Genomic DNA, 27,727 nt, shown 5'->3' with positions numbered 1-27,727 from the left:
CGCTGTCCACACCGGCTGATTCTTACAGTGTAGTAATGTGGGCCCAGGGTCATTGAAAGGTCAGATTTTTTTTTCTCTAGAAAACCTGCAACACTGGATCTTTATGAAAGCTAAATTTTAACTTCTGGTTTAATGAATACAGGTCTGGCATGGTATAAATGAAAACTTAGTAACTGGGGACTTCCCTGGCGGTCCAGTGGATAAGAATCTGCCTTCCAATGTAGAGGACGTGGATTTGATCCCTGGTGGGGGAACTAAGATCCCACATGCTGCAGGGCAACTACTGAGAATGAGTACTCTGAAGCCCATTCACCAGAACTAGAGAAGCCCAATGACGCAGCTAAGACCCAACACAGCCAAATTAAATAAGTGAATAAATATTTTTTACAAAGGGGGGGGTGGGGGAAGAATGGACATATGTATATGTATGGGAGGGGAAATACATACACATTAGGTTTAATTAATCTGGATGATGCTCTACCAATTCTTCAGCCTTCATTTTATACATCAGTTCAGTTCAGTTCAGTCACTCAAACGTGTCTGACTCTTTGCGACCCCATGAATCGCAAGACACCAGGCCTCCCTGTCCATCACCAACTTCCCGAGTTCACTCAGACTCATGTCCATCGAGTCAGTGATGCCATCCAGCCATCTCATCCTCTGTTGTCCCCTTCTCCTCCTGCCCCCAATCCCTCCCAGCATCAGAGTCTTTACCAATGAGTCAACTCTTCGCATGAGGTGGCCAAAGTACTGGAGTCTCAGCTTTAGAATCATTGCATCCAAAGAACACCCTGGGCTGATCTCCTTTAGAATGGACTGGTTGGATCTCCTTGCAGTCCAAGGGACTCTCAACAGTCTTCTCCAACATCACACTTCAAAAGCATCAATTCTTCGGTGCTCAGCCGTCTTCACAGTCCAACTCTCACATCCATACATGACCACTGGAAAAACCATAACCTTGACTAGATGGACCTTTGTTGGCAATGTAATGTCTCTGCTTTTGAATATGCTATCTAGGTTGGTCATAACTTTTCTTCCAAGGAGTAAGCATCTTTTAATTTCATGGCTGCAATCACCATCTGCAGTGATTTTGGAGCCCCCCAATAATAAAGTCTGACACTGTTTCCACTGTTTCCCCATTTCCCATGAAGTGATGGGACTGGATGCCATGATCTTCGTTTTCTGAATGTTGAGCTTTAAGTCAACTTTTTCACTCTCCACTTTCACTTTCATTAAGAGGATTTTTAGTTCCTCTTCACTTTCTGTCATAAGGGTGGTGTCATCTGCATATCTGAGGTTATTGATATTTCTCCTGGAAATCTTGATTCCAGCTTGTGTTTCTTCCAGTCCAGCGTTTCTCATGATGTACTCTGCATAGAAGTGAAATAAGCAGGGGGACAATATACAGCCTTGATGTACTCCTTTTCCTATTTGGAATCAGTCTGTTGTTCCATGTCCAGTTCTAACTGTTGCTTCCTGACCTGCATATAGGTTTCTCAAGAGGCAGGTCAGGTGGTCTGTATTCCCATCTCTTTCAGAATTTTCCACAGTTTATTGTGATCCACACAGTCAAAGGCTTTGGCATAGTCAATAAAGCAGAAATAGATGTTTTTCTGGAACTCTCTTGCTTTTCCCTTGATCCAGCAGATGTTGGCAATTTGATCTCTGGTTCCTCTGCCTTTTCTAAAACCAGTTTGAACATCAGGAAGTTCACGGTTCATGTATTGCTGAAGCCTGGCTTGGAGAATTTTGAGCATTACTTTACTAGCATGTGAGATGAGTGCAATTGTGTGGTAGTTTGAGCATTCTTTGGCATTGCCTTTCTTTGGGATTGGAATGAAAACGGATCTTTTCCAGTCCTGTGGCCACTGCTGAGTTTTCCAAATTTGCTGGCATATTGGATGCAGCACTTTCACAGCATCATCTTTCAGGATTTGAAATCACTCAACTGGACTTCCATCACCTCCACTAGCTTTGTTCATAGTGATGCTTTCTAAGGCCCACTTGACTTCACATTCCAAGATGTCTGGCTCTAGGTGAGTGATCACACCATTGTGATTATCTTGGTCTTGAAGATAGTTTTTGTACAGTTCTTCTGTGTATTCTTGCCACCTCTTCTTAATATCTTCTGCTTCTGTTCCATACAATTTCTGTCCTTTATCGAGCCCATCTTTGCATGAAATGTTCCCTTGGCATCTCTAATTTTCTTGAAGAGATCTCTAGTCTTTCCCATTCTGTTGTTTTCTCCTATTTCTTTGCACTGATCACTGAGGAAGGCTTTCTTATCTCTTCTTGCTATTCTTTGGAACTCTGCATTCAGATGCTTATATCTTTCCCTTTCTCCTTTGCTTTTTGCTTCTCTTCTTTTCACAGCTATTTGTAAGGCCTCCCCAGACAGCCATTTTGCTTTCTTGCATTTCTTTTCCATGGGGATGGTCTTGATCCCTGTCTCCTGTACAATGTCACGAACCTCAGTCCATAGTTCATCATGCACTCTATCTATCAGATCTAGGCCCTTAAATCTATTTCTCACTTCCACTGTATAATCATAAGACATTTGATTTAGGTCATACCTGAATGGTCTAGTGGTTTTCCCTACTTTCTTCAATTTAAGTCTGAGTTTGGCAATTAAGGAGTTCATGATCTGAGCCACAGTCAGCTCCCAGTCTTGTTTTTGTTGACTGTATAGAGCTTCTCCATCTTTGGCTGCAAAACATATAATCAATCTGATTTCGGTGTTGACCATCTGGTGACGTCCATGTGTAGAGTCTTCTCTTGTGTTGTTGGAAGAGGGTGTTTGCTATGACCAGTGTGTTCTCTTGGCAAAACTCTATTAGCCTTTGCCCTGCTTCATTCTGTATTCCAAGGCCAAATTTGCCTGTTACATCAGGTGTTTCTTGACTTCCTACTTTTGCATTCCAGTCCCCTATAATGAAAAGGACATCTTTTGTGTGTGTTAGTTCTAAAAGGTCTTGTAGGTCTTCATAGAACCGTTCAACTTCAGCTTCTTCAGCGTTACTGGTTGGGGCATAGACTTGGATTACTGTGATATTGCATGGTTTGCCTTGGAAATGAACAGAGATCATTCTGTCATTTTTGAGATTACATCCAAGTACTGCATTTTGGACTCTTTTGTTGGCCATGATGGCTACTCCATTTCTTCTAAGGGATTCCTGCCCACAGTAGTAGATATAATGGTCATCTGAGTTAAATTCACCCATTCCAGTCCATTTAGTTCGCTGATTCCTAGAATGTCGACGTTCACCCTTGCCATCTCCTGTTTGACCACTTCCAATTTGCCTGGATTCATGGACTTAACATTTTAGGTTCCTATGCAATATTGCTCTTTACAGCTTGTATCACCAGTCACATCCACAACTGGGTATTGTTTTTGCTTTGGCTCCATCCCTTCATCCTTTCTGGAGTTATTTCTCCACTGATCTCCAGTAGCATACTGGGCACCTACTGACCTGGAGAGTTCCTCTTTCAGTATCCTATCATTTTGCCTTTTCATACTGTTAATGGGCTTCTCAAGGCAAGAATACTGAAGTGGTTTGCCATTCCCTTCTCCAGTGGACCACATTCTGTCAGACCTCTCCACCATGACCTGCCCAATTAGGGTGGCCCCACGGGCATGGCTTAGTTTCATTAAGTTAGAGGAGGCTGTGGTCTTAGTGCGATTAGATTGACTAGTTTTCTGTGAGTATGGTTTCAGTGTGTCTGCCCTCTGATGTCCTCTGGCAACACCTACCGTCTTACTTGGGTTTCTCTTACCTTAGAGGTAGAATATCTCTTCATGGCTGCTCCAGCAAAGCACAGCCGCTGTTCCTTACCTTGGACGAGGGGCATCTCCTCATCGCTGCCCCTTCTGACCTTGAACGTGGAATTGCTCCTCTAGGCCCTCCTGTGCCCGCGCAGCCACTGCTCTTTGGACATGGGGTTGTTCCTCCTGGCTGCCGCCCCTGGCCTCGGGCAGCTGTAACCGGCGCACATAGCACAGCCGAGAGGAGCTACTCCACGTCTGAGGTCAGGGACAGCGGCCTAGAGTGCCAGGCTGCGACGGCGCAGGAACAGCCAAGAGGAGCTACCTCACGTCCATTTTATACATACTCCTGTCCTATTGACCATAAATGGGATGAGTTCGACCACTTCACTACCTTGCCTACAACTGGCAAGGGGCTTTGTTTGCAGTAAACACTGAAGGATGAATCTATTTCGTCAGCTGAAATAGCTTACTCACTTTTGTTTGCTATTGCTGATCAGGTATCCACACAGGCTATATACAGAATTTCAGTTCCTTTCTCTGTGGCTCCCATATTTTTTTAAATAGAGGTAAAATTCACATAACGTAGAATAAACCACTTTTAAAATGGACAATTTAGTAACATTCAGTACGTTCACAGGGTTGTGTAACCACCATCTCTAGCTATTTCCAAAACATTTTCATCACAGCAAACAGGGGAAACCATGCACCCATTAAACTGTCACTCTTGTTCTCTCCTCCCCACACCCTTGGCAACCACTAATTTACTCTCCGTTTCTGTGTATTGGGTTGGCCAAGAAGTTCCTTTGGGTTTTCCAGTAAGGTGTTATGGAAAAACCCAAATAAACTTTTTGGCCAACTCAGCATTTACTGATTTTGAATATTTCATATAAGTGGAGTCAGACAATATGTGACCTTTGTGTCTAATTTCTTTCACTTAATATTTTTAAGGTTTATCCATGTTTACAGTTTAGCATGTATTGGTATTATATTTCATCCCTTCTTATGGCTGAATAAAATTCCAGTGTATGGATAGACCACGTTTTGCTGCCCCATTCATCAGCTGGTGGATATTTGGTGGGTTGTTTCCACCATTTGGATATGGTGAATAGTGCTATGACGTGTATATAAGTCTTGTTTGAATATCTATTTTCAATTATTTGGGGGTAAATACGTAATAGTGGAATTGCTGGTTCACATGGTAATCTTATGTTTACTTTTTGAAGAATCACCAAACTGTTTCCCATAGTAGCTGTATCATTTTTATATTCCAACCAGCAACGTAAAGGATTCCAACTTTTTACATCCTTACCAACTTCTGCTATTCTCTCTCTTTTTAATCATAGCCATTTTAATGGGCCTGAAATGGCACCTCACTTTGGTTTTGATCTGCAGTTCCCTTATGACTAATGATGTTGAGCAACTTTTCATCTGCCTTTTTGTCATTTGCATTTCTTCTATGGAGAAATGTCTATTTCAGCCATTTGCCTATTTTTAAATTGAGCTATTATTTGTCCTTTAGTTGTTGAGTTGTAAGCTTTCTTCTTGATATATTACAGATACTAGATTCTTTTCAGATAAATACTTTTCAAATATTTTCTCCCAATGTATAGGTTGTCATTTCACTATCTTGAGAGCCTCCTCTTTGATGTACAACACAGACACGTTTTGACACTGAGGATTCTGGCACTAGAGAGAATTTGCAACCATATCGTGTAACTCTCTCACTGCTTAAATGGGAGAAACTGAAGAGCTTGAAAGAAGGCAAGACCTTCAGGTTACACCAGTACTGGACTGGTTGCCATTCTAAACTTTAGAATCTACTAACACTTCCAGAGGTACTCAAATAACAAGGGGGAAAGCCACCCTCTCTCTCGTCATGTGTCCTGTGTCACTTGAATTACAGTTCTGGACCTGTCACTCCACAGAAAGCCCTGCAAGTATTGCTTCTTCCCTAACATCACTCCCAGTTGGGAAAGACTGGAGTAGGGAGAAGTGCAATAGCAGTTAAAAAAAAAAAAAAAAAAAGAGGAAGGAGAGCTGTGTTATGCTGTAGCTAGGAGTTCCTGTTTGAAGTTATCTACAGATGGTCGAACAAGCCACAGGCTTCCCCCAAGTGGAAAGCTTCCTTTGCTTTTTGATGTGGTAACACTGACACGCCTAAGCCCCATCCCCTCTGATGCCCATCTGTCCTCAGCCCTTCCCCTGATTCTGTCCAGGGCCCTCCTTTCCTCTGTGGTTGGGATGGCCAGAGCCAGCATTACTTATCTGGCTCCTGACAGACTGACTTTTCAAGCTAGCAGAAGGACACCTTCTGCCTTCATACTTGCTTGCAAGCTCCCAGGACCAGCCTTGGTACCTAAGTTGTAACCACCCCATATTCACCTTTGGGTTTTGCTCCTTTGAAGATTTGGGACAGCATGTCTTAAGTCTTGTTTTCTTTGGAAAAGTCCCTAAATGACCCCTTCTACTCTGAATTCATGTTTTTGGTCAACGATGTTTATTGCTATGAGTCTTTCAGATTATCCCTATAGTCTACAAATAATTTTTCTTCTCATTATTCCTTCCATTTAAAATATTTTATTTTTCTGCCATATATTCTGCTTTTCAAGCATAAGTCTACTCCAGTCCTAGGGTCTCTGCATTTGCTCTTCTTTTTTGCCTGAAACGCTATCCCACGAATTTGAAATGGTCATGTATTGCCTCTAGGTAGGATCTCAACTCCAATGTCATTTCCTCAGAGGCTCTCTAGGATCACCCTATTGGACCTCAAACACTATCATAGATAGACCCTGGTTTCTCTTCTTCACGTCACTGTCAGCTTTCTTAAACAGTCCTGGTCCATTTTGGTTCATTGCCTCTATTAAACTGATGCTTTCATTGGAATGGGGATTTTTGTTTTGTTCATTGCGGTGCTTCCAATGCCTGCATCATGCTTGGCACAGAGGAAACTTTCAATGAGTAACTGGTTACTGAATAAATGATCAGTTTTCTAGTTCAGAATTATCTGTTCTACATACTCTCAGTTGACTCATTTTTCCCTTAGTAAAATTCCCCCACCCACAAGCTCTCCAATCTTAGATCATCAAAAATCACTCTGGACAATCTTGAGCCATGTATTCCCAATCAATATTTTGACAATATTGATTTTGGGATAACGGATGGTGAAAGGATATATTTCTAACACATCAAAAGCTGGTTAGGATCAGGCTATTCCTCCAGGTTTAGAGGAAGCTACAGGATGGATCTTATCAGATGAGGTCATCTACAGTGTTCAGTGGGAAAAAAATCCAGCGTAGAAATATGTAATTCTGTTACTCTGGATTTCTGGAATTCAAAGGACAATAAGACAAATTATCCTTGCTTTTAAGCTTGAAGAACTAATTATTTTTCTATGCAATAATGAATATATATTGCAATTATAAGCTATTTACAAAAAAAAGTTGCCTTCTAGAAAGTGGCCCACTCATTTGGGTTTAACTGGTTTTTGTGTTCTCCTGCATGTATGGGCTCATTCTGTGCTGATAGAAAGCTCATTAAAAGAGAGTCCAGAGTCCCCAAGTTCTTATACCCAATTAATCAACATTCTTCCATCCTGAATTACCTACTGTCTCCTAGAGACTATGTCACAAGTCTTCACAACTCATAATGACTCCAGAGGGGCCTGTGTGTCATTTAGCAGGCTGTATATGAAAGTTCTGCTTTCTTGGTTGGGCTTTAAGTTCTAACCCAGCCTTCACTGTTATTTCCCTTAACTTTCTGCTACCTTCAGTTCAGGAGGGCTTCATTTCATTCCTCAAAGGCTTTCCTGCTGGCTCAGCAGTAAAGAATCCGCCTGCCAATGCAGGAGATGTGGGTTTGACCCCTGGGTGGGGAAGATCCCCTGGAGAAGGAAATGGCAACCCACTCCAGTATTCTTGCCTGGGAAAATCTCATGGACAGAAGAGCCTAGTAGGATACAGTCCATAGGGTTACAAAAGAGTCAGACGTGATTTAGCAACAACAACAACAACAACATTTCATTCCTTAACTGAATAGTTAATATGTATAGACAAATTTCAAAATAAGGGCAAAAGATCAATAGGACATTACAAACCAATAGTCTCATGAGTACGCTTGGGAGGAACTGATAAACTTTTCCTTAATATGCAATGAATGTGAACCACATAAGTGTTCTATTGAAAGATCCTTCACCTACTTTCCTCAAGAACTAAGGAGTTTTCACCTTCCCTTATACCTTTACTCTTATGTAGCAAATAGAGTTTTCTTCTACTAAAAAATAAAAGATAATATGATTTGAGACAACAAACTTGTTTTGCAAATCTAGCCAGAGGAAAAGCTGATAATGAGGACAGGGAACTATACTCAGCATCTTATAATAACTTTTAATGAAAGAGAATGTAAAAAAAAGAATATATGTATTTACATACATAGGAATAACTGAATCACTTTGCTGTATACCTGAAACTAACACTAACATTGTAAACCAACTATATTTCAATAATATTTTAAATAATAATAATTTTTAAAGGCAGATACAGAAAAGCATTGGTTCTTAAAGAGGGTAAACCTCAACTAACCATGCTGTTATTATTTTTATTTTTTTCTATGACAATCAATATTTCTTGCTCATCTTTAATCCAGGATCCAGGTACCTATGCTATTTTAAATCATTCAAAAATTAAGAGGACCAATAATCAGTTATATCCAAGATAAAATTTGTTGTCATATTTCCCAATTTTAAAAAAAGTAGCTGAGAGGGGAATCCTAAAATTCCTCTAAAGAAATAAGAGGCAATTATGAGATATGTCAATAAGGTGTCATCTCATCACAGTCACTCTTATCCAACTCTTTGGACTATAGCCCACCAGGTTCCTCTGTCCATGGGATTTTCCAGGCAAGATACTGGAGTGGATAGCTATTTCTACCTCTAAAGGATCTTCCCAACCCAGGGGTCAAACTCATGTCTCTTGCATCTCCTGCATTGCAGGCAGATTTGTTGTCTGCTGAGTCATCAGGGAAGGCTTCAGTAAGGTGGCCAGTTACCAAACCACTAGTCAGAAAATCAATAGCTTTCCTATATTTTGAAAATAATGGAAAAGGTGCCATTCCCAATAGTGTATAAAAGAATAAATGTGTAAAATACATATTTAAAAAGTGAAACCTTGAAAAAAATGGAAAGATATACTTGAAATAGTCAAGAGGTCCTATCTTCCTAAATACATCTATACATTTAATGCAACCCTAATAAAGACTAACAAGATTTTCATGGGAAACTAAGAAGTTAAAGCTCACCCAGAAAAATAAAACTTACAGAAAATAGAAAGTTTTTGAAAAAATCACCGGAATTGGGTGGGTAGCAGTGAAGTAAACATTACCAAATTTGCTTACTATGGAAATTTTCTCTTGGATATCAATAGACAAGTCTATGTAATGAGATAATCCTGAAATAACCTCAGTGGATGCTATCATCATATACTAAATTGCAGTCCAAATTTAGATAGATTTTTTTTCACTTCTAGTCAATGTGTTGAAACAACTGACTAGCCATTCAGACAGAATACCTAAAGCTGATTTCTGTCTTACCCCTAAAACAAAAATACATTGGAAGGACTTCCCTGGTAGTACAGTGGATAAGAATCCACCTACAAATGCAGGGACACAGGTTCAATCCCTGGGCTGGAAGTGTTAGGTAGGTAGAACAGGGAGAAGGAGTCCAAAATGGCAGTGGCTACAAGACAAGGAAGGGAAAAGCCCCCAAAAATGAAACAAAAGAAGGTCCCAGGACCGGAGTGAGGACCTCAGGTAAAACAAACAACACTCCTGGCTGGCCCAATTTACATAAGACAGGCCCAGGGAGAGATACAAATAGAAGAGCCAGAGCCAGCTCCCTCTCTCTCTCCTCCTCGGGCTGGGGCGCTCTTCTCCTCGTGTCTTTAGATTGATGAGTCCTCACGCCTCGAAGATGGATTTTCCTGCTATCTTCTAAATAAAATACAGCTGTAACACTGAGTTGTAACACTGATTTGTCTAAGAGCTACAACATGGTCCATTCGAGACCTGAGAGCTATAACACGGTCTATCCAAGACCTGAGAGCTGTGACACGCCGAGGGGGCTTTAATGTCCGTCACTCCAAATCTTTGTTGTGACGAGACAAAGAATCGAGGAAGGTACACTCAAGTGACAGAAGGATTCCACGTGCTGCAGAGCAGCTAAGCCCATGTGCTACAACTACTGAGCCTGAGGGTGGCAACTACTCAGCCTATCCGCTGCAGATCCCAGCCTGCGATCTGGAACGAGAGATGCCACCGCAGTGAGAAGCTTGCGGACCTCAGCAAGAGAGTAGCCCTCGGTCGCTGCAACTAGAGAAAGCATGTGAGCAGCAGCAAAGACCCAGCACAACCAAAAATAAGTTATTTTAGAAAATACATTGAAGATGGACCAAAGACGAGATAGAAAACATTGAAAGCTATGAGAGAACCGGAGGATAAAAAATATGAGAGAATTGTTTTTTATAATCCTGACATGGAGAAGACTCAAGACAGACATAAAACCTAGAAGCTGTGCAAGGAAAATGTTGGCTTATACAAAACTTTAAAAGATACTTGACCTGCAGAAAAGATATCGAAGACAAAGTCAAAGAGCAACTGGGAATAGTATCAAATATTCCAGGTAGGCAAAGAGCTCATTTCCTCAGTAGAAATGCTTAGAAGTCAAAGAAAAACAGCACATACCCCAGTAAAACAAAGAGCAGAGGGAATGTCCAGAAAGTTCAAAGCAAAACAAACAGGCTACTTAAAATGGGGAAAGACTTTCAACTTCACTTACAGTTTTTTAAAATGCAAATCTAAATGAAATCCCATTTCCCCATCCTTCAGATTAGCAGTGATGAAGCAGTATTATATGCAGGATCAATCATGGAGATGTAAATTTGGGGCAGTCTCCTTAAGGATGTGTCTATTGTCTGAAACCACGATTTAAATTATGTGCCTTTTGACCTAAGGACATGACTAGCAATTTATCTTGTAGAAAAGACCTAAATTCAATAAAGCGCATCACTTTAAGTGGCTGAGTCATGGGTTAGGAATGTGGATTCTGAGTCAGGTTGCACCCAATCTTTGTGATCACCTTTGTGACCTAGGGTAAATAACCTCTGTGTACTTCTGCGTCTATAAAATGGCATTACTAATGTCTCCCTCATAAGACTATCCTTATGATTAAAGAAGTTAATGTACCTGTGTTGTGCCTAGAACAATGCCTCACCCACAGGCTCAGGTATTAGCTATTATGTTCATCATCATTAAATTTATAGGATTGTTGATAATATCAGACACCAGAAAAGCCTTCCTTGATAGGAGAATAACAAGATAAATTATACCACTCACATACAACAGAATTATTGGCAGGTATTAGAGAGAATTCTGGAGGAGGAAATGGCAACCCACTCTGGTATTCTTGTTGGAAAAATCCCATGGACAGAGGAGCCTGGTGGGCTATACTCTGTGGGGTCACAAAGAGTTGGACACAACTAAGCAACTGAGCACATTAAGAAAAATAAAGCAGATCTGTATATATTGATAAGGAAGAACTGTGTGAAATATCAGGCTTCCCAGGGGGCACTAGCGGTAAAGAACTCCTGCCTGCCAATGCAGGAGACATAAGAGACGTGGGTTCTATCCCTGGGTCGGGAAGATCTCCTGAAGGAGGGCATGGCAATCCACTCCAGTATTCTTGCCTGGAGAATTCCATGGACAGAGGAGCCTGGTGGGTTATAGTCCATAGGGTCACAAAGAGTCAGACACAACTGAAGCAATGTCACACGCACACACACACACACACACACACACACACACGAAATATCACCAAGTACTGCGAAGAGCCGACTCATTGGGAAACAACCCTGATGCTGGGAAAGACTGAAGGCAGGAGGAGAAGGGGATGACAGAGGATGAGAAGGTTGGATGGCATCACCGACTCAATGGACATGAGTTTGAGCAAGCTCCAGGAGATAGTGAAGGATGGGAAGCCTGGTGAGCTGCCGTCCATAGGATCACAAAGAGTCGGATACGACGGAGCAACTGAACAACAACAAAGGGAAAAACTGCTTGGGCAACGTGGTGTATGCTTTTGTGTTCCTGAAAGAATAATCCTCATAGGAAAAGACAGACTGAAGAGGAGTTTTTAATGAATGGATTTTCTAGAAACTTTTGAGTATTCAATCATTCAGCCTAAGATATTTAAGGGCTTGTCTCCATATCATTGGCCTCCTTGGTGGCTCACATATCATTAGCATCATTCCAGGTGCTGGGGAGATAGTTTTCCTTCCACAGTATTCTATAATCTAGTTCTTGTTCAGGTTTGCTGTTGAACTCCCCAGTAAAATACAACCCCAGTAGGTCATGGAACTCTGCTCAGTGTTATATTGCAGCCTGGATGGGAGGGGAGTCTGGGAGAAAACAGGTGCATGCATATGTATGGCAGAGTCCCTCTGCTGTCCACCTGAAACTATCACAACACTGTTAACAGGCTATACCCCAATACAAAATGAAAAGCTAAAACTACAGTAGGGAAGTGGTTTGCCATTCCCTTCTCCAGTGGACCAAATTCTGTCAGTTCTTGAGAACCCCATGAACAGTATGAAAAGGCAAAATGATAGGATACTGAAAGAGGAACTCCCCAGGTCTGTAGGTGCCCAAGATGCTACTGGAGGTCAGTGGAGAAATAACTCTAGAAAGAATGAAGGGATGGAGCCAAAGCAAAAACAACACCCAGTTGTGGAAGTGACTGGTGATAGAAGCAAGATCTGATGCTGTAAGAGCAATATTCCATAGGAACCTGGAATGTTAGGTCCATGAATCAAGGCAAATTGGAAGTGGTCAAACAGGAGATGGCAAGGGTGAATGTCGACATTCTAGGAATCAGCAAACTAAAATGGACTTGAATGGGTGAATTTAACTCAGATGACCATTATATCTACTACTGTAGGCAGGAATCCCTTAGAAGAAATGGAGTAGCCATCATGGCCAACAAGAGTCTGAAATGCAGTACTTGGATGCAATCTCAAAAATGACTGATCTCTGTTCATTTCCAAGGCAAACCATGCAATATCACAGTAATCCAAGTCTATGCCCCAACCAGTAACGCTGAAGAAGCTGAAGTTGAACGGTTCTATGAAGACCTACAAGACCTTTTAGAACTAACACACACAAAAGATGTCCTTTTCATTATAGGGGACTGGAATGCAAAAGTAGGAAGTCAAGAAACACCTGATGTAACAGGCAAATTTGGCCTTGGAATACAGAATGAAGCAGGGCAAAGGCTAATAGAGTTTTGCCAAGAGAACACACTGGTCATAGCAAACACCCTCTTCCAACAACACAAGAGAAGACTCTACACATGGACGTCACCAGATGGTCAACACCAAAATCAGATTGATTATATGTTTTGCAGCCAAAGATGGAGAAGCTCTATACAGTCAACAAAAACAAGACTGGGAGCTGACTGTGGCTCAGATCATGAACTCCTTAATTGCCAAACTCAGACTTAAATTGAAGAAAGTAGGGAAAACCACTAGACCATTCAGGTATGACCTAAATCAAATGCCTTATGATTATACAGTGGAAGTGAGAAATAGATTTAAGGGACTAGATCTGATAGATAGAGTGCGTGATGAACTATGGACAGAGGTTCGTGACATTGTACAGGAGACAGGGATCAAGACCATCCCCATGGAAAAGAAATGCAAGAAAGCAAAATGGCTGTCTGGGGAGGCCTTGCAAATAGCTGTGAAAAGAATAGAAGCAAAAAGCAAAGGAGAAAAGGAAAGATAAAAGCATCTGAGTGCAGAGTTCCAAAGAATAGCAAGAAGAGATAAGAAAGCCTTCCTCGGTGATCAATGCAAAGAAATAGAGGAAAACAACAGAATGGGAAAGATTAGAGATCTCTTCAAGAAAATTAGAGATACCAAGGGAACATTTCATGCAAAGATGGGCTCGATAAAGGACAGAAATAGTATGGACCTAACAGAAGCAGAAGATATTAAGAAGAGGAGGCAAGAACACACAGAAGAACTGTACAAAAAAGATCATTACGACCAAGATAATCACAATGGTGTGATCACTCACCTAGAGCCAGACATCTTGGAATGTGAAGTCAAGTGGGCCTTAGAAAGCATCACTATGAACAAAGGTAGTGGAGGTGATGGAAGTCCAGTTGAGCAATTTCAAATTCTGAAAGATGATGCAGTGAAAGTGCTGCACTCAATCTGCCAGCAAATTTGGAAAACTCAGCAGTGGCCACAGGGCTGGAAAAGGTCAGTTTTCATTCCAATCCCAAAGAAAGGCAATGCCAAAGAATGCTCAAACTACCACACAATTGCACTCATCTCACAGGCTAGTAAAGTAATGCTCGAAATTCTCCAAGCCAGGCTTCAGCAATATGTGAACCGTGAAATTGCAGATGTTCAAGCTGGATTTAGAAAAGGCAGAGGAACCAGAGATCAAATTGCCAACATCTGCTGGATCATGGGAAAAGCAAGAGAGTTCCAGAAAAACATCTATTTCTGCTTTATTGACTATGCCAAAGCCTTTGACTGTGTGGATCACAATAAACTGTGGAAAATTCTGAAAGAGATGGGAATACAGACCACCTGACCTGCCTCTTGAGAAACCTATATGCAGGTCAGGAAGCAACAGTTAGAACTGGACATGGAACAACAGACTGGTTCCAAATTGGAAAAGGAGTACATCAAGGCTGTATATTGTCACCCTGCTTATTTCACTTCTATGCAGAATACATCATGAGAAACGCTGGACTGGAAGAAGCACAAGCTGGAATCAAGATTTCCAGGAGAAATATCAATAACCTCAGATATGCAGATGACACCACCCTTATGACAGAAAGTGAAGAGGAACTAAAGAGCCTCTTGATGAAAGTGAAAGAGGAGAGTGAAAAAGTTGGCTTAAAACTCAACATTCAGAAAACGAAGATCATGGCATCTGGTCCCATCACTTCATGGAAAATAGATGGGGAAACAGTGGAAACAGTGTCAGACTTTATTATTGGGGGGCTCCAAAATCACTGCAGATGGTGATTGCAGCCATGAAATTAAAAGATGCTTACTCCTTGGAAGAAAAGTTATGACCAACCTAGATAGCATATTCAAAAGCAGAGACGTTACTTTGCCACCAAAGGTCCATCTAGTCAAGGCTATGGTTTTTCCAGTGGTCATGTATGGATGTGAGAGTTGGACTGTGAAGAAAGCTGAGCGCTGAAGAATTGATGCTTTTGAAGTGTGGTGTTGGAGAAGACTGTTGAGAGTCCCTTGGACTGCAAGGAGATCCAACCAGTCCATTCTAAAGGAGATCAGCCCAGGGCGTTCTTTGGAAGGAATGATGCTAAAGCTGAAACTCCAGTACTTTGGCCACCTCATGCAAAGAGTTGACTCATTGGGAAAGAGTCTGATGCTGGGAGGGATTGGGGGCAAGAGGAGAAGAGGACAACAGAGGATGAGATGGCTGGATGACATCACCAACTCAATGGATGTGAGTTTGAGTGAACTCCAGGAGATGGTGATCAACAGGGAGGCCTGGCGTGCTGGGATTCATGGGGTCGCAAAGAGTCGGACATGACTGAGTGACTGAACTGAAGTGAACTGATAGTAGGGAAAGAGGATTGAGGGGACAGCAGTGGGGTGAGTTTTAATTGAGGAGGTTAGTGTAGGTCTCACTGGGAACATAGCACTTGAGGAGATATTTAATCTGTAACAGTCATGCTTAAAGAAAAAAAAACTTAAATGTGAACTACTCTGTATTATCCCTCCTCCAACTCAGGCAGCTGACTTAGAAAGTTCCACCACCTTGGCTGGAGACTGTCACAGGACTATGCCTGAGAAGACAGCCTCGTCCTCATTTCTAGAACTAAACCTCCCTCATCACTAAAGCCACATTCCATCAGCAGCCTCTTCCCCTCGCTCCCATCACCCGCCAGTCTGGACAGCAACTCCAAGAGTAACCAAATCAATGCCCTTAGCAGATTAGAAACCAAAGGTGAAGTTTGAGTCACGGGGCCAAAGGGTACCCGAAATTGCATCTTGCATCATTCTCAGCCATTGCTGAGAACAGAGGCTGGCGTGACATCCTGACTACAAGACTTCAGATAACTTCCCAGCCACTCACCAGCGCCCAGGTGCTCAGGCCACTGCCTCACTCTAGCCTCTAGGCTTTTCCACCACACAGGGCTGGCTGGGGAGGGATGTCCCCAGGCAGACGGGAAAGGGCCTCTTTTTACCTTCCACAGGATTATTCATGTGGGGCCAAGCAGGAAGACACCAATACCAAATGGGGTCCCTGTTAAATCCCCAAGGACAGCGAAGAAGTCATTTCCAGCCATGGAAATATTCTGTGAGCACTTAAATAATTAAAACAGGACAGATATACCAGTCTCCCAGACCTTGCTTTTCCTAGCCCAGTTCCCAGGCCATACCCAACACTTCCAGTTTGCCAGGCAGCTGGCAGAGAGAAGGGATCGGCTGGCCTTGGGACAGGTCCCCTGGCCCACTAACTATAAACAAATCCTCAGGGTTGTGATGTATACACACTGGAGATGTCTCTGCTGCCAAATGGCACAAGAAAAGCTATTGTATTGGAGTTGAATCTGCTCTGTCCTTGGGTTTGGGTTTTGCATGTTTCCTGGGGTTCAGCAGACAACTTGGGCTGCAAGCACCCCTAGGCAGAGACTGTCTCAGCCCAGAGTGCCAGAGAGTCACCCTCCCCTTTTGCTCATCATTGTCACAAGTTCAGAGAAGGGCAGGGTTGAGGGGGTGGTCTAGGGGATGAAACAGTTTGCAAAATTCAACTCTGCATTGAATATGACGGTCGCCTATGCCCAGTGGGGCAGGGAGTGCAGGTAGGGATGGGGCAGAGTCAGCTAGCCCTCTTCAGAAATGTCACATCTGGGACTTCCTGCCATAGCAAGGGCAACACTCAACAGCCTGACCTGAGTGAGGTCAAGCTTCCCTCATCCTGCAAGTATTCAAATACTTACTACATGCCAGGCAGTGGGTTCAGCAATGGGGAAAGTACATTCAGAGTTCCTAGTCCATCAGGGGATAAAGCCACTTCCCCAGGTCGGAAACAAATGTTCTGTGAAATGTATCATGGCTCTAGGAGCATCTGCTGAACTGGACAAAGTGTGTGTGTGGCAAGAGATAGATTTATCCTCTGTACTTTAAGTTTACATATCATTTCCTTTGAATAAGGCAAACTAAGATCTTGTTTGTATACATTGGTGTATACCCAGCAATGTACCATGTGTATTCAGCATTGTGCCATGTGCAGAGGGCCAAACACTTAGAAGACACAGCTCCTGCCCTCTGGGGACTAATGGGTCCATCAAACCGTAAAAGCACTTATAGAAGGATGCAGTGTGGAAGATGAGCTAATGAATTTGAAGGAGAAGCCAGTGTAGACTGGAGACGGTGAGCTACCTCCAAGGAGCACTAGCTCCTCAAGGATGTGTGGTCCTTGATCCCTTGGCTTTATTGCCAATAGCCTTTTGTCCAGGGTCAATCAAGGATGACCACCCCACAAAGGAAGCCAATGGCTGCTAAGATCCCAACTAAGATTCCAACCAGGGTAACTGGTACCAAACCATCTTTCTCCACTGTTGTGTCTCTCCATCCACTCTTCCATGGCGAGAGTGGTCACCACACTAGGCAGGATAAACCTCCAGGGAAGTGAGAAGGAGGGATACCCAGATGTTGGGTGAGAGATGGGGCATGGTTGGAGACACAAGAGCAGAACAAGCATGAAGGGAAAGGGTGAATGAAGGGGAATGGTGAAGAGGCACCAGAGAATCTGCCTTTAGTTGAGAGGGAAAAAGAAAAGGCTTCCACGTGACTGAATAAGACAGTGGGGCCTGGTATAGACACTGCAGCCCAGGAGTCATTCAGTTCCCGAGCGCCAGAGAGCCCTGGGGTGCCAACCTTGGCCAGTTGGGTTGGCTAGAATTTACCAGGAAAGCCCTCATTAAGTCAAATGCCAAAATCATCTTACCTCAGTCCATGAGAATAGTACAGAAGGGTTGCTGAGCCACTCATAACCTGGTGACAGGCGGTGACAAATCCCACTGGACTTCAGATCAACTCAGTCAGCTTTGATCTACTACAAGTCACAGTCCAGCTGCCCAACCCCAAAGAAAGCCTTGTTTCAATAAACATTTCCAAAGGCCTCCCAAGCTTATTGCTGACCAAGTGAATTATGAGAGCATGGAGGTCAGCAGAGCCAGTACCGTCTACTGTAGTTGATAAGAGCCTGTACAAAGATAGGCTGGACAAAGTGCTAGGACTAAGTCACTGCAGGCCAGGATAAAGACAGGCTGATGCAAGAGGTTGGGAAAGAGGCCTCTTTGCAGAATTACTCTTCGCACTACTGATTGGGCCAATGGTCAGGGCTCACCAGACTCAACGTACAAGTGGCCTCAAGGCCACACCACAGGGAGGGAACACAACTCCACCCAGCAGCAGATAATTGGATTAAAGACTTACTGAGGCTGTATAAGGACAGAGGTTCCTGACATTGTACAGGAGACAGGGATCAAGACCATCCCCATGGAAGAGAAATGCAAAAAGCAAAATGGCTGTCTGGGGAGGCCTTACAAATAGCTGTGAAAAGAGAAGCAAAAGCAAAGGAGAAAAGGAAAGATAAAAGCATCTGAATGCAGAGTTCCAAAGAACAGCAAGAAGAGATAAGAAAGCCTTCCTCAGTGATCAGTGCAAAGAAATAGAGGAAAACAACAGAATGGGAAAGACTAGAGATCTCTTCAAGAAAATTAGAGATACCAAGGGAACATTTCATGCAAAGATGGGCTCGATAAAGGACAGAAACGGTCTGGACCTAACAGAAGCAGAAGATATTAAGAAGAGGTGTCAAGAATACACAGAAGAACGGTACAAAAAAGATCTTCATGACCCAGATAATCATGATTGCGTGATCACTCACCTAGAGCCAGACATCCTGGAATGTGAAGTCAAGTGGGCCTTAGAAAGCATCACTAAGAACAAAGCTAGTAGAGGTGATGGAAGTCCAGTTGAGCTATTTCAAATCCTGAAAGATGCTGTGAAAGTGCTGCACTCAATCTGCCAGCTAATTTGGAAAACTCAGCAGTGGCCACAGGGCTGGAAAAGGTCAGTTTTCATTCCAATCCCAAAGATAGGGAATGCCAAAGAATGCTCAAACTACCGCATAATTGCACTTATCTCAGACACTAGTAAAGTAATGCTCAACATTCTCCAAGCCAGGCTTCAGCAATATGTGAACCGTGAACTTCCAGATGTTCAAGCTGGATTTAGAAAAGGCAGAGAAACCAGAGATCAAGTTGCCAACATCCGCTGGATCATGGAAAAACCAAGAGAGTTCCAGAAAATCATCTATTTCTGCTTTATTGACTATGCCAAAGCCTTTGGCTATGTGGATCACAAGAAACTGTGGAAAATTCTGAAAGAGATGGGAATACCAGACCACCTGACCTGCCTCTTGAGAAACCTATATGCAGGTCAAGAAGCAACAGTAAGAACTGGACATGGAACAACAGACTGGTTCCAAATAGGAAAAGGAGTACGTCAAGGCTGTATATTGTCACCCTACTTATTTAACTTCTATGCAGAATACATCATGAGAAACGCTGGGCTGGAAGAAGCACAAGCTGGAATCAAGATTTCCGGGAGAAATATCAATAACCTCAGATATGCAGATGACACCACCCTTATGGCAGAAAGTGAAGAGGAACTAAAGAGCCTCTTGATGAAAGTGAAAGAGGAGAGTGAAAAAGTTGGCTTAAACTCAACATTCAGAAAACAAAGATCATGGCATCTGGTCCCATCACTTCATGGAAAATAGATGGGGAAACAGTGGAAACAGGGTCAGACTTTATTTTGGGGGGGGCTCCAAAATCACTGCAGATGGTGATTGCAGCCATGAAACTAAAAGATGTTTACTCCTTGGAAGAAAAGTTATGACCAAGCTAGATAGCATATTGAAAAGCAGAGACATTACATTGCCAACAAAGGTCCGTCTAGTCAAGGCTATGGTTTTTCCAGTGGTCATGTATGGATGCGAGAGTTGGACTGTGAAGAAAGCTGAGTGCCGAAGAATTGACGCTTTTGAAGTGTGGTGTTGGAGAAGACTCTTGAGAGTCCCTTGCAAGGAGATCCAACTAGTCCATCCTAAAGGAGATCAACCCTGGGTATTCTTTGGAAGGAATGATGCTAAAGCTGAAACTCCAGTACTTTGTCCGCCTCATGGGAAGAGTTGGCTCATTGGAAAAGACTCTGATGCTGGGAGGGATTGGGGGCAGGGGGTGAAGAGGATGACAGAGGATGAGATGGCTGAATGGCATCACTGACTCAATGGACATGAATCTGAGTGAACTCCGGGAGTTGGTGATGGACAGGGAGGCCTGCCTGGTGTGCTGCAGTTCATGGGGTTGCAAAGAGTCGGACACGACTGAGTGACTGAATTAAACTGAACATGTCCTTGCCCACCAGAACAAGACTCAGTTTCCCCACAGCCAATCCCTCCCATCAAGAAGCTTGCACAAGCCTCTTATCCTCATCCATTAGAGGGCAGACAGAAAATTACAATCACAAGAAAACTAAGCAACTGATCACATGGACCGCAGCCTGGTAACTCAATGAGATTATGAGCCATGGCAGGTAGGGCCACCCAAGACAGACAGGTCATGGTGGAGAGTTCTGACAAAACATGGTCTGCTGGTGAATGGAATGGCAAACCACTTCAGCATTCTTGCTTTGAGAACCCCATGAACAGTATGAAAAGGCAATGTGTAAACAGCAAGCTTTATTCCCCAAAGTCTCAGCTCCAGGGGTAAAGGCCCTATCCTTTCCAGGTACCTGAGTATCAGCACTACCATCTACCAGATAGGTGGCCCTGTTTGATTTCGCCTAGTTTGACAATTACTTAATGTCACTGAGCATCAGTTTCCCTCCATTGCACTCCAGAAGGGGCAGGTTAGTATCCTTGCTTTGGTTAAATCTTCCAGTACACTGTCTGGGACATGGGACGCCCTCAGTGAAGCTTCCTTTTTGCCTCTTCCACTTAGCTCAATTTCCAACTCCTTGTCAATATCAGATGTTCTATTTTGAGATGTCCCCAAAGGGAAGAGTTGATCATAGACTTTGTACTGTAACTGCCCTTTGATTTATATGCAAATGTCTTACAATCCCCTCATTTGCATTCAAACAGAGGATTTCTAATTGGAGACCAGGTGGTCTCCCTCAACCTTGTGAAACTCCTGCATCCTCCCACAGCCACCTCAACCTCTTAGAGTAGAATGACCCATGGAGAAACCCAGAGATCTACAACCAGCTCCCCAACAGAGGGTGGGTACCATGGCCTGGCAACAGCAGTCCAAGGGCTGCCTAACCTTCTGAGCTCCAAAGCTCTTATTTATCTTCATGACATGAATTAAGAGCCTGGGAAATACCAGGCTCTGTGCCAGGGGAGGAATGAGAAGTGCATTTCTGATCTCAGGATGCACAGTTACACGTTGGAGGAAACAGACCAGGATATGTCTACAACTGGGTGTGGTCAGAGTAAAAGCAAAGGCTGACCTCAGGGCTGCTGCAAACACATCACCCTGGCAGGATGGTTCCAGACATGGGTCACCTGAGGTCATATCTCAAATGGGAGTCAGTTCATCTGCTGGCCAGGCATACGAGAGACAGAAACAGAAATCACATTCCTGATTTCTGAGAAATCTCCAAATCCTGGTTTAGGAATTCACTGGCCAAGAAGTGGGAGTTGTGTTTTTTGAGGGGGGTGGGGTTCAATCATGTAACTTTATAAAATGAACCACTTAAAAGTGAACAATCCAGTGGGCACTTAGTGCATTCATAATGTTATACAACCACCGCTATCTAGGTTCGAAACACTTTCGCCATCCCCAAAGGAAATCCTCTCCCCATTAAGCAGTTACTCTTCTTTCCTCCCTATCCCTGGCAACCACCGATGGACCTGCTTTCCACTGCCATGGACATGAAGTGGGAGGATTTTCAAGAAAGAAATTTCTCCTAGTTTCTTACTCTTAGGTCCATGCACTAAACTAGACTCATCAGAGACGGAGGCAGAGTTTGCTCTCAGAACTAAATGAGCCAGACTCTACTCCAGTCTTTTCATACTGTACCCAGTTTGTTCCATCTTGGTTTCCCCATCTACAAAAAAACATACCTACCTCACAGGACTGTTTTTGAAGATCAAGAGATGAAAGCCCCATAAAACAGTAAACACAGCACTGCCCCCACAGTAAATAGTCAATGAATGATAGCTGTATTATTTGCATTCTAGAAAAATGTCAACCTAAAATGTCTCTAATAGATACATGAAGTCAATATCTACCTACCTACCTACCTACCTACCACCTACGTCACCATACATAAGAATCTTTTTACAAGTGAAAATATTTAGGAAATCCAAGGAAAGGCTAACTCTACACAGAGGTGGATGGAACATGTCTTTTAGCATCGCATGGACTGTAGCTTCAGTTCCAGCTGACAACTGGCTTCACCCCTCTGAGCCTGCTCTCTTCACCACCTATCTCCTAGTATTGTCTTAGTTAATGTCAGAGTACCCATGATGATCTGGTGCTTAACTGGCTTCCTCTTCCCTCTCCCGCTTCATTTCCATATACTTTCTCCTCCCCTAACCCCCAGCCTACTTCTTTTATCTGGAGCCCCCACTGCATGTTTAGCATTTAGGCATTCAATGATATACTGATATTATTTTAGGTGTCATTGCCCCCAGAGAGTTAGAATATGACTTGGAGAAAAGATTATTTTAGGTCAGGACCTCAACAAATATACTTGGCTGAAGCATCCTGTTTGGTCTGGATAATATTTAGGAAAAAAAAAAAATTACATTGAATGAATGAAGTTGCTCAGCCGTGTCTGACTCTTTGTGACCCCAAGGACTGTAGCCTACGAGGCTCCTCCATCCATGGGATTTTACATGCAAGAATACTGGAATGGTTTGCCATTTCCTTCTCCAGGAGATCTTCCCTATCTAGGGACTGAAGTGGACTATGTTTATCTGGGGTGTGCCTGCCTTGCATTCTATCAGACTTTGCCACCCCGGCATGCATCTTATTGCATATAATCTACTTTACTTAGCTCTATTGTCTGTCTGTTCTATAATTATTTGTGACTCTTGTTTTATTTCTGGTTCTGTTCCTTTTTTTGTGCCAACTGCATAAGTGATACTTACAAGATGTTATACGACGTCTCTTCCAAGACTATTCAGTGTTCAACCTCAAATATTTATCAACTGGAGGGAAAAACCATAAAGTAACTCCCATGCTGAAATATAGAGGGCAGTATCCCCCAAACCAATGACTCCTTTTTAAAATTTTTAACTGAATCAATCTTTTGTTTTTAAATTAAATTAAATTTAGCTTAATTTTATTACTTTTGAAGACTACCAATTACCTACAAATTGGAGTTTAGATTCAATTCTGCTTTTCAAACCACCAAAAAGACAGATACCCACAGAAGGGAGTAAGCCCCAGTTATGAAATCCCTTCCCAACACTCACTCCTTGAAGGCCAACTTGTGGCCCTACCCTTTAAAATAGACCCAGCTTCATCCAGAAAGCATTCATTCCATCCATCACACATCCAGCAGCTCTTCCCCTTGGAAGGTCTCAAAATCCATCAGGAAAATCAAGGGCACCCTCCAGCCCAGATCCCTGAGTCGGGAAGATCCCTTGGAGAAGGAAATGACGACTCCAGCATTCTTACCTGGGAAATTCCATGGACAGAGGGGCCTAGCATACCATGGGGTCACAAAGAGTCAAACATGACTCATAGCAACCTTCTCTTCCCTCCCAGCGCAGCCCAGGGGAGCTATAGGCAGAGCCTCAGGTCCTCAAAAAGGGGTCTGGGTTGTGGTTCCCTTCCCCAAGAGAGGCAGGAGAAAAGAAAACCAATTCCTGCTCCACATTCCTCCTCCCCCTTGACCTTCCTAATGAGAAGGGTTTAAAAAGGTCCTTCAGAGACTGGGGAGAAAGCAAGTGCCGACACGTGCTTGGGACACAGGAAGTTCCAAGCTCCCCAGAGATGGGGGTCAGGATGTTCCCCCAGGCTTCTGCCCCACACCCACAAGACCCCTTGCCAAATACACCTCCAGCTGCCCCCTTACCCTGTGAGAGGACCACATCTCTTGGTGCTCCCAGCAAATGGAACCTCCTGGCTCTGAGTGCCGGTGAGTCCTGGCACGAGTCGCTGTAAGTCCTCACCCCTCACCTCAGCTCCTCCAGGGTCAGGGGGGCTTCAGAGCATCCCTGCAAGCTGAGGATCTCTGGGTCCAAGCGGTCAGCCCTGAGTCTGAGCTGCCCTGAGTCAGGAGTCAGGCCACAGCGGGCTTCTAACGTGCTCGGGGACTTCACTTCCTGGTTTTTCTTTCACAACAGAAAGTGGAAGTGTTCTGACCAGAAGGAGAAAAGCCGCCAAAGCTCCTCTGGCTGGGTTTCAGAGCCTTTACTGGCAATCCCTGAGGGCTGATACCGCAGCCAGCCTGCGTTCACAGAACTCACGCTCTGCCTGCCTGATGACGGAGAACCAGACGGAGGTGATGGAGGTGCCCCTCGCAGACCACCCCTGTCAGAGAGGTGAGGTCGCTGCTGGATTCCCAGGACAATGGGGTCCAACCACAGGGCACCTCGGCCCCCACATCCTTCCCAGGACCATGGGAACACCTGGAGGCCAGTTCTGCTGGCCTGCCGTGCATATTGTCGCCTCTGCCCAGTCCCCGCTTGCCTGCCTCAGATCCTGGAGCCGTGCTGAAAAAGCCAGCCAAACAAGCACATCAAGAACCACAGGGACAGCGCGGAGAGTCTGTTTGTTTCCTCTGACACATCCTCTTCAGACCTCCAATGTTTAATTTAAAATGTTTGCCGCTCCCACCCTCACCTCCCAGATAAAATCTGAGAAATTGTAAAATCAGGAATCCACAAGCACATATGCCATTAGCTGTCAGACTGATCCTGCATCTCGCAGGAGCCTCTGAAAAACTTCGCTGTACACTCGCGAGACAACAACAGTGAAAAGGCAAGCTACTTCTTGATATTATTGTAAAAGGGGCTTCCCTGGTGGCTCCCTGGTAATCTGCCTGCAATTCAGGAGACACAGGTTGGATTCCTAGGTTAGGAAGATCCCCTGGAGGAGGAAATGGCAACTCGCTCTAGTATTCTTGCCTGGGAAATCCCAGGACAGAAGGTCCTGGTGGGCTATAGTCCATGGGGTTGCAAATGAGTTGGACAAAACTTAGTGACTAAACAATAACAATTATTATAAGAATTGCTTTGAACGTGAAGACACCTTGAAAGCATCTTGAGGGCTGGTCTTCAGGGCATCAGGACCCATAGTAGTCTCATCAGATTCACCTATGGCTGTGGCTGCAGAAGGGCATGGGAGTTTCTATTCTCAGATTTGAAGGCAGAAAAAAATGAATTCTCCTACCCCTTCCCAACCCCACCTCTCCCCACCACCTCTCAGACACCCCAGAATTAAGCAGCACTTTCCCCAGCCTCAGTCCCTTTAAGAAGGCTCAAAGTAAATCCAACAAGAGCTCCAGCCTTCACTAGAGATGTATTAGGATTCCCTCTCTACCCAGAGGAGTTCCTCAAAGCTTCCAACCATAAAAACCAGAGTGAGCTGTGCCCCAATCTCAGAGAACATAAGAGCTGGTCCCTTGACCTCATGGGATCCCACTTTAGACATGGAAGAAAGCTGAAGTAGGTTAGGATGAGGGTGCCCCCGCACCCCGCCTTTCCATCTTTGGGTTCATCTCTTGGCTGGAGGAACACTTGTCTTTGCTAAGTTTCCAAGCTCATCTCCTCAGGGGCAGCTCCCTCCAGCAAAGAGCAGACGATGGCAGAGTGGGTGTCAAGTCTCAGCCATTCTAATGCTGCTGGGCTTTTCCCTGGGTGCTTTCTTCTTTTACCAACCAGACGAAGAGCTTAGGGCCAGGAGAAGATGGTTTCCTCCAGGATCAAACGCTCAAGTTTGGAAGAGTCTGGGTGGTTCTAAAGCTCTAGCACCTGGAGGTGCATTCTTGTTCAATCCTACACACACCAGGGACACTGCCAATTTTTGAGGGAACAATGGACAGTTTTCACAGCACTCAAGAATTCTGCATCAGGCAGCTTACTGATCAGGACTCAGATTCTCGCCCCACTTCCTCTTAGCTCTGCAGCCCAGGTCATGCTGTTTAAGAGCCCAGAGGCATGTTATTCACCTGTGATATGGGAATGATACCCCCTTACCTTACAGGAAGTAATGAGCCAATGTATATCACACATCTAGTACAGACCCCAGCATCAGATAGCAAGTCTGCTAAGGGTTCCTTTCCCTGCTTCCTTCCAAATGGGAGGGGCTGCAGCTGTCGGATGGCCTTTCCAATCATACAGACATTTCAAAATGGAAGATGAAGGAGACCTACATCTTGCTTTGGCTATAACCCTTAAAGCTTTTAAGTCTGTTTTTTTTTGCACTTAGTGAAATCAACCACTCTCTCTTCCAAGGCCATCTCCTGCTAGCAGTTCAGATTCCTTCCATGTCTCCACTCCCCTTTTGCAGCTGATTTTTTTTGCCTCCCATGCAGGTCAACTAAGATCACTGTGCAAACAAATGCTGTTTCATCTTGTAAAAGAGCCTTAGGCTGAGAATAGGCACACGTCCAACTTTCTTCTCCCCGGTCACCCCCATCTCTATTATCCCATATCATATAAGCTATAGAGCGGGTAGCATTATTGCAGTTTACCTTGTAAGAGTCTGCTCACTTCCGGGTTCCAGGAAATGTGCCCCTCACAGCTGTCTGTACTGGTTCAGCACCACATTCAAAAGCCTCTGCCTTTTCCTTAGCGCTGGAGTTGGGACCGCACATGAAGCCAGTGTGTATCGTACTGACAGTAGCTAACCAGCTCTCCTGGAACCTTTGAACCTATTGCAATAGAGGTTCAAAGGTAGACATTACCTATCTAAACATTTGCACAGTAACCTCTAGCAGTGAGAAGTGTAGGATTTGGCAAAAGGTTAAAACAGGAGATTGTTATGCAATGGGCTTTAGAGGAAGAAAAAAAAGGAGAGAGAGAGAATGGAAGGGAGAGAGAGAGTCCTCAGCTCAGAAAGCTAACTTTTAACAAGCAAAACCTTTTATAAAGCCCATACCTTGGGGAAGGGGAGGAGGTAAACAAAGCTTTGCATGTTCATTTTGGGCAGAATCCCTGAGATTGTGATAGGAAGAGGAAGGTCTAAGTAACCTTAGAGGGAAACCTTAGTTTCCTCTAAGAGGGGAGAAATGCTCCTTGATTTTAGGGGGAGAGAAAATTGAGACACCACTCTAAGTGGATACAGTTTAAGATTTGGATAAGCAGAGGTCTGTCTTTTAAAGATAAGCCTTCTTCTGGAATGGGCTGGTGACGCTTCTAGAATTACAATGTTTTCAAGTCACTCTAGAAGCTAGACAGAATCTAGATAGGCATAGCTGGGTCGGATTTAGAACCCAGAATGATGGGTACAGCCTGCACCACCCACAGCTGGGCGGGCACTGAAGAAGCAGGGTTGCTAAGGCATCACAGTTCAGCCCATCCTCCTCTCTCTTTCCGTTTTAGAGTCACTAGTCATCAGTCTCCAGTCCAAAATCTTCGAGACTGCAAGGCATCATCACTAAGCAAAAATGCTGGGTGGGCATGCAAGCAACTCTGGGGAGCAATCTCTATTTTGTAGGTGAGGCCGATGAGACCTTTTCAGGTGAAAAAAGTCACCCAGCATCATGCAGTCAGTTAGCAGCCAAGGCCAGACCTGACCCAGAGCCACAGACCACCACCGCAGAACCTTTGCATGGGGTTGCTTTGTTGCTAAATGTTCATTTCACCACTAGCAGATCTCAAATA

At 43.9% G+C, this 27,727-nt stretch overlaps 1 protein-coding gene across 12 annotated transcripts in view; it reads right to left on the bottom strand.

The window, feature by feature from the left end:
* ACSL5 (acyl-CoA synthetase long chain family member 5) overlaps positions 1-26,739 on the bottom strand; it is a 59,429-nt gene extending 32,690 nt beyond the window's left edge. For 2 of the 12 annotated variants that reach the window (XM_060404471.1, XM_042238947.2), the window contains exon 1: positions 17,819-26,739. Coding sequence is in view for 2 of the 12 variants with exons in the window: in XM_060404477.1 (XP_060260460.1) it covers positions 23,974-23,991 (18 nt within the window). In the remaining 10 variants the exon portion in view is untranslated. The remainder of the gene's footprint in view (positions 1-17,818) is intronic. The other 10 variants (XM_060404472.1, XM_042238948.2, XM_060404470.1 and 7 more) reach the window with 5 other exon arrangements.
* Positions 26,740-27,727: the final 988 nt, after the last annotated feature.

The sequence above is a fragment of the Ovis aries genome, chromosome 22, assembly GCF_016772045.2.
Source record: "Ovis aries strain OAR_USU_Benz2616 breed Rambouillet chromosome 22, ARS-UI_Ramb_v3.0, whole genome shotgun sequence".
NCBI lineage: Eukaryota > Metazoa > Chordata > Mammalia > Artiodactyla > Bovidae > Ovis > Ovis aries.
The sequence above is the reverse complement of the archived record's forward strand: the minus strand, read 5'-3'. Positions and strand labels throughout refer to the sequence as shown.